The following is a 7,636-nucleotide window of genomic DNA, read 5'->3' on the forward strand; positions in this document are numbered from 1 at the left end:
TGGAAAGGGCGATGTGGCAGTGAGATCTGGGGAAGAGATGATTTCAATTTTTTTTTCTTTAAATAATTTGAATTCCTCCTATCCGATATAGTACCAAACACAGTATAAATAATACGGTCATTAGTCCGATACTGCACCAAACGTCAGACTAATTTAGTCAGTACTATCCGGTGGCTATTTATCCTATCCGACAGAAATAGTCAGTACAGTCCGAGCTACCAAACGAGACCTTAGAGTTTAAGAAGAAATTTTTTTTTTCCTAACTCAGGAAAATGTCCAAAACGCACAATGCAACTACTTTGACCTCAAAAGAAAAAAAAAATTGTTTCCGGTAAAAACAATGAAAAAAAAAATATAAGCAGACCGAAGAGTCTGAGACATTAATTATTCAATGTTGGGGGCTATCTTTTACATGGTTTTCGTGCCATTCCACGTGTCCATATACAATTTGACTTGGAAAGCTGAAATGCAGAAAGCCACACACGTGAATCACTCTCAAACTTAGTGAGATCTTTCACTGTGCATGAAGGATAGAGCGCTTGAGTTGGATTCTCTTATCTCTTTTTTTCATCTTCTTTCCTTATTTCCTATTTAAATGATCACGGTTAAGTTACGTCAACATCTTATATTAATTTTTTATAGAAAGAGAAAGATAAAATAAAAAATATTAGAGAAGAGAATGGACGATGAAAAAAGTCGGAGAAAGAATCCTAATCCTAAAGCGCTACGCCATATGTTAACATTTAACATATGTATCATGTATAGCAAACCTTAAAACTTCAGAATACGAATCTCTTATCTATCATGGCTTATTAAAAAAAGTAATGCTGGTTAGATCAACAATTTAGATTAAATTCAAATCATGTGATGTGTCATAAAAAAAATAAAATAAATACGTTAATCAATATTTAAGTAATAATTGAATCATCAACAATTAAGTCATATAATTTATAAAATTCAATTTAAATAGTTAATTTGCCTACCATTATCGTAAATAAATTTCTGTGTGTACTCTGTAAAAAATATCTTTGTATAAAAATCATACTTTTAAGTGATTTAAATATTAGCAAATCATTCATCTTTATTGAATTCAAGTCAATGAAATTGACTCCTTTAAATCATTGACAATCCTCTATAACAGCAGTACTAATATTAAAGAAGGAGCTTGAAAACTTTGAGTTTTAATGATAAGGACAAAATAAAGGGTAAAGTGAATAGTACTAGGTTTGACTTTTTAGTGTAAAAATGTGGTTTTTCGTTAAAGTGAACAGTACCGTGACCTTTTCGTTAAAACTCCATAAAATTAATCATATTAATGACAGTCTCTATCTCTAATATAGCTAGCTCCTTCTGCATACATGATCAAGATCTTTTGCACTCAAAATGAGTATGGCTTCTCTGTGGTTTCAATTATAAATTGACACATATTAAGTTTATGACAATAAAATTAAAAGAAAGTTGATTTTATTAATATGTGTCAGTCAATAATTGAGGCCGCATAATGACCACGCCCATTTTAGGTGCAAGTAAGCCAATATTTATGTGTCTATATTAATTGCCAATAAACCGTAAGTTTATTGGTATTCTTGTCCCTTTTTTATCTTCAAATCATCTAAATAACAAATTCAATAATAAATTATTAACCATGAATTCGATATCCAATCATGAGCCACCACTTAACACTTAATTATAAGAATTCGAGTAATGCTAGATTTATTATAAATTTTCATATTACGTTTGTACCACATCTCTAATAGAAGTAAGATCTGTTAACACTTCCCATCTTTATTAGAGATGTGAAAAGTTTTAATGCGTTGGGAACACTGCTCAGTACAACAAGTGACATATTACAATTAGTTAAAAATATTTTTTATTTCAACGACTTGTATTATGATATTGATATACCGAACCGTATTTCTGACACACTGAAAAATCTCTTGTGATAAATGATACAAATATTTTAGGGTACGGTCGGTGATGACACCCAAATTTATCCTCTATTTTCCCCCTATAAATTCATAGAACGCCGGCACCTGATCCCTCACACTCCTCTCGCAGTTCGAGCGAGTACAGTTCCCAATCTATACCCCAAGCGCGTAGCACCCCACCCTCTCACTCTCAGAAACCCAGCTATTTAATGCTTTAGGTTTCCCGGTAAAACCAGCCGCACCTCCGACTCGCCCATCAAAATACCATTCCGAACTCCGACCGTTTCCTCGAACTCTATCTGATAAAAAAATGGAGGTGGAAACTCAGGCTCAGAGCCTCCCAGCCGCCTTCGACAACCCTTCCTTTTCTTACTCCCACAACGACCTCGGTTCCCGCGACTTACGAAGCTCTGAAATGCCCCGAGTTGACCCGAAATGCGTTGCCTCCGACGTGCTGGCTCCGTTGGTAGAGAACGGGGCGAAGGCGAGTGAGACGGACGCGCCGGGGGGCGAGTGGTCGGAGTCGACTGCCGCGGTGAAGGTTCAGAAGGTGTATCGGAGTTACCGCACCCGGCGCAGGTTAGCCGACTCCGCCGTCGTCGTCGAAGAGTACTGGTGAGTAAGAAAGTACCAAATCTCTGTGCTATGTCCTTCTTATCTTTCAACTCTTTCAGTCTTCAGTGCTCACACAGAAGCACGAACATTATGTAATTAGCTGAAAAATGAGGGGTATTTATTGAAGGTGGCAAGCGATAGATGCTTGGAGATTGAACCGCAGTACGATTTCGTTCTTTGATCTTGGAATTGAATCTGCCATTAAACGATGGAACCGTGTTGGCAAGAATGCTTCTAAGGTAAATTTTTTGTATTTTTTAAAATTATGTTTTAATTTCTGGGTTTAGATCGAAAAAGATATATAATTTGTGGGGAGTTGCTGTTTTTCGTATTGAAAATGATTTCCGCACACTCCTATGTTTACTTCAGTCTCTTGGTTCTTAGTAAAAAAAGGCGTACGTAAGAGCAAAACAAAAGAGCGTGCGGAAATCACTTTAGTTATCGAATTTAGGTGTTTTGTGTGGTAAAAATGCGAAATGTAGTGCAATAATGTTGGGCCTTATGGCAGGTGGGCAAGGGGCTGTCCAAAGACGCCAAAGCACAGAAATTGGCTTTTCAGCATTGGATTGAAGCTGTAATTATTTTTCTTAAATTATTTTTTTCGATTTTTCTTTTCAATTTTTAAGTTTTACTGAATGGTAATTTGCGTGTGTAAAATTCAGATTGATCCAAGGCATAGGTATGGTCATAGCCTGCATGTGTATTATGAAGAGTGGTCTAAAGCAGATGCTGGTCAGCCATTTTTTTACTGGTAAGGAAGAGTTACCATTTGCTTAAATTTTTTTAATTTTTGGTTTTGGTTTTTATTTTAATTTTTCTTTGCAGGTTGGATGTAGGAGATGGAAAAGATATTGACCTGAAAGAATGCCCGAGATCGAAGCTTCGACAACAATGCATCAAGTATCTTGGACCTGTATGTGCTTCTATGAATCAATTCAACATTACACGATTTATGAAATTTTATGTTCTTTCTTTTAAAGCTTTTTTATGGTTGTGGATACTGTTGATGAATTTAGCAAGAGAGAATGCATTACGAGTACATTGTTGAGGAAGGGAGACTTATTCACTCGCAAACCGAAGAGCTTCTTGATACAAAGGATGGATCGCTGGGTGCTAAGTGGATATTCGTTATGAGCACATCTAAGAAACTCTATGCTGGCTTGGTAAGAATTGAGTGATATAATATTCTTGTGTTTCAATTTTTCTGTTGTTATCCTGAAAATAGCTTAATACATTGTTGATTCTTTCAGAAAAGGAAAGGGGTTTTCCATCATTCTAGCTTCTTGGCTGGAGGAGCAACGATAGCCGCTGGAAGGCTAGAGGCAGAGAAAGGAATTCTGAAGGTAGTGTTTATAGCGGTTATCTTTGATCTTTTAGCAAACAGAAAGGAACTTAACATGCACAAGCAATATTTGGCAGTGCCAAATTAAAGTACCGATGAAGTATGTTGGATTTATAGCATCTGATCCTTATATCGTTTATTCTTCAGTCAATTTCTGCATATAGCGGGCATTACCGGCCAACAGATGACAGGCTTGATACATTTTTATCAGTTCTCAAGGAAAACGGGGTGAACCTTGATGAAGTTAAGGTAATTGAGACAACATATGGTTCTTTTAGTGCTTTTATTCTAAATTAGCAACCTGGAAAATAAAACTAGGGTTACCACTAATTGGTAACACTTGGGTGAACATTAGGGATTTTATGGTTCCATGTTTTCGTTAATCGCATTTGGCTAATGGTGTGTTTAAACTCTCTTATTCCCCAGATACGCAAGGCAAGTGACGATTCTGATAGCTACGATGATGGCAAATCTAATGGCGGGACTACATTTAAAATGCCAACCAACTTTGAAACTCCTCAACTGGAGATTCTAGGCGAAGTTGAGAAAACCCAATCTCCAGAACCAACTGAACTTCCCCAACCGGAAGCCAAACCTGATTACCAAAGGACTTTATCCAAACCTGATTACCAAAGGACTTTATCCGGAGGTCTTCAGAGTCCAAGACCTGAGGTGCCTAAGAATAAGATACTGGAGAGGATCAACTCCAAGACCTCAGCGAAATCATACCAACTCGGGCATCAGCTATCACTCAAGTGGTCAACAGGAGCTGGCCCGAGAATTGGTTGTGTTGCTGACTACCCAGTAGAGCTGAGAACGCAGGCCTTAGAGTTTGTTAACCTATCTCCGAAGTCTCCCCCAACGCCATCCTACAGGCGGTTCCCTTGTCTCGCTTCACCTACATCTGGTCTCGCATCACCTACTTCTGGTCTCGTGTCACCTACATCTGGTTTCGCATCACCTACATTGAAGTCCACCTCGGATGTCAATAACGGTGTTTAGACAGCGTCATTTGGTGATTGAACTGCACTAATCATCGCCATCATCATTAGTTTTATGCACCATGCCTAATGGATGTTCTAGAGAATGTAAATAATTGCTTCTCATCAACTTCCTGTCAAACTCAACTTTTGTGAGTAATGGTCAAGAGCATTATCTTTCTTACTTACATCTTGTCATGTTTTCATGGAGTCACTACCGCTTCTGTTTATCCCATTATTTGACAAGTGAACTGTAGCTAGGAAAAGTTCGACATTCACTTCTGGATTTTTGTCTGAAACAGTTCCTGACGCTGAAAAGTCATCACTTTCGTTTCTGGCGAATGCTTGGATTGACGCAGGCTTATCTGACTCAATCATTACGGGTACTTAGACCAATTAGTGTGAGATTAGTGCTCAAAAAAGGCCCCGTGGCCCAAATAACTCCTTCCAATCAAGTTTAAAGACGTAATCTAACTCCCTGAAAATGAATGAATTAACAAAAGTTCCAGGATATTTAAGGGCATCTCATTTCTTAGCATCTTTTATTTACTCTTTAGGTAAATTTAAGCACATATTATTTGAACTTTAGCTAGTGTGTAACTTGACTGCCTAATTTTTCTAGGAAGTGGTTTCCGCGAATATCTTCCCGCACACCTTTATTTAATTTTGATCTTTAGATTGAATAGATCAAAGAATAATCAATGTACAAAAATATCAAGGGTGTGCAAAAGAAGAAAATAAACGTATGAAAATCATTTCCCAAATGCATTTTTTGAACCAAAAAGAAAAATAAACTCCAAAGATGTTGCACAAGAAAGAAAGAAAGGGAAGCTCTTAGAACCATACCATTTGGTACATGGGACGGGATGGGACGGAGTGGGACGAGGCGTTCTGTCCCACGTTTGGTGCACCTAAAACGGGTGGAACATGCTATTTTACGGAACGAATTTTGGGTAAATTTTCATTCCGCCTCACTCCCCTGGAACGACTTGTTCCACATCGGTGGAACACAAAATTATAACATCTCCGCCTCCTTCTTCTTCCTCCTTGTTTCCATCCGAGGGCATCTTTGCTCCCTCTCTGTTCTATCCCATCCTGTCTCGTCCCGTCCCGTCCCATTCCGTTCCGTCCTGTCCAGTTTGCATACCAAACGATACTTAAAAGCACTAATCTTGAAAGAAAGAAAACAAAAAAGGGAAAGATAAACAAACAAAAAAAAATCCTCATATAAATTATGTTATTAGTTCTTTCATCACATCTCATTGGCTATTGCATGATTAGTTACATGATGAAGCAGATAGAAACATAAATGTATACAATCAGTTACACTTATGATTTTCTTCCCGTAGATACATATAAAATGAATAATGCAGACTCGAGAGTAAGAATATTATTGCATCAAGAGTTTTGAGTTTTGAGTTTTTTGAGATTACAAATATTTGTTTAGCTCTGTTAACCTTTTTTTGTGTTGTCACAGAACATCCAGTACATATTACATGTCTTTGTAGCCGGGGATTGCGTCTCAAGTTGTTTAGAGCACCGATCCTTGCACCTTAGGTCCTGTATTCAAATACCCTCTTCTCGTATCTAAAAAAAAACAAAAAAAAGGCTTAATATGTGCATAATTATTTAACCAAAGAAACCAGAATAAAAAGTTAATTTCCTCATGAAGCATGGACTGTACAAAGTTTTTGATTTGTGCCTCGGGTCCTGTAACCCCATGATAATCACAATTTTAGATTATGTGAAACAAAATCAAACCTAATTTTAAAGATAGAGATTCGAGATAGCAAAAAAGAAAATCGTATATTAATTCCTTACTTTGGGAAGCTGGATAAATTTAAGTCAAGACGGTAAAACTTCATTAGTTGGTGGTCCAGTTGTAAATGACGGATTGCAAAGTTTCCTTCAAACTAAAAACTGGAGGTCTTGGGTTCGAAACCTGCTGTTAGTGTAGAAGCCAGACTTGTGGTCAGGTAGAGGCTGAAATGTCTCTATGAGTTTTTCCGGCACCTGAAGGAGTGTATAACCGGCTTGTCACTTGTTGTTCCTATTTTTTTTTTTTTTAAGTTAAGACGGTAATAAAAATCCAACTGTTCAGTAGTTGATTTTTGAGATATTTAGAGCTCATGAACAAGTTGAATTCTATCAGATAAAACGAAGTACACTTGCGCCATCGACCTAGATTTGGTGGGCAGTTGTATTGCCACAAATATGTTGTTCAAGGTTGTACACAATTTAGATTAAACACAACTTGTGCGATTATGTTGTGTCGGAAACCATGTGAAATAGGAGATATCTAATTTTCGAGAGGACCAATAAAAGATAAGGAAAACTAATGAAAATGACTTAAAACTTTGAGTTTTTACGATAAGGACAAAATAAATGGTAAAGTGAATAGTAACATGTTTGACTTTTTAGTATAAAAATGTGTTTTTTCGTTAAAGTGAACAGTACCACATATTTTTCGTTAAAACTCCCTAAAAGATAGCCCAAGCCCAAATACTACACAACATTATAGTCTGACAATTTCTTGTATGATTTGTTAACTTGATACAAAACGATCTAAAATTATTGATTTTAGGTCAACTTGTTAACGAGTCGGGTCGTTATCGGCATCCATAAATAATAGAGTCGTTATTCAGTCATGCGTTAAGAACCAAATAAGATATTGTTTGCCAGGTCTAGATATTAGGGATAACAATTTATTGCATGATTTGTTAACTTGAAACGACACGACCCGTTAACGAATTAGATTATTATCTGGTCAT

General features: G+C 36.9%; 1 protein-coding gene across 1 annotated transcript; it reads left to right on the forward strand.

Annotated features, from left to right (window-relative positions):
* Nucleotides 1-2,049: 2,049 nt before the first annotated feature.
* On the forward strand, nt 2,050-5,049 carry LOC126593868 (IQ domain-containing protein IQM3-like). The gene is made up of 9 exons (XM_050260032.1): nt 2,050-2,543; nt 2,671-2,782; nt 3,052-3,117; nt 3,206-3,294; nt 3,369-3,456; nt 3,560-3,706; nt 3,794-3,886; nt 4,033-4,134; nt 4,312-5,049. Exons 1-9 carry the CDS (start codon nt 2,239-2,241, stop codon nt 4,885-4,887), a joined length of 1,578 nt encoding a protein of 525 aa, XP_050115989.1. The 5' UTR covers nt 2,050-2,238; the 3' UTR covers nt 4,888-5,049.
* Nucleotides 5,050-7,636: the final 2,587 nt, after the last annotated feature.

The sequence above is a fragment of the Malus sylvestris genome, chromosome 12, assembly GCF_916048215.2.
Source record: "Malus sylvestris chromosome 12, drMalSylv7.2, whole genome shotgun sequence".
Classification (NCBI taxonomy): Eukaryota; Viridiplantae; Streptophyta; class Magnoliopsida; order Rosales; family Rosaceae; genus Malus; species Malus sylvestris.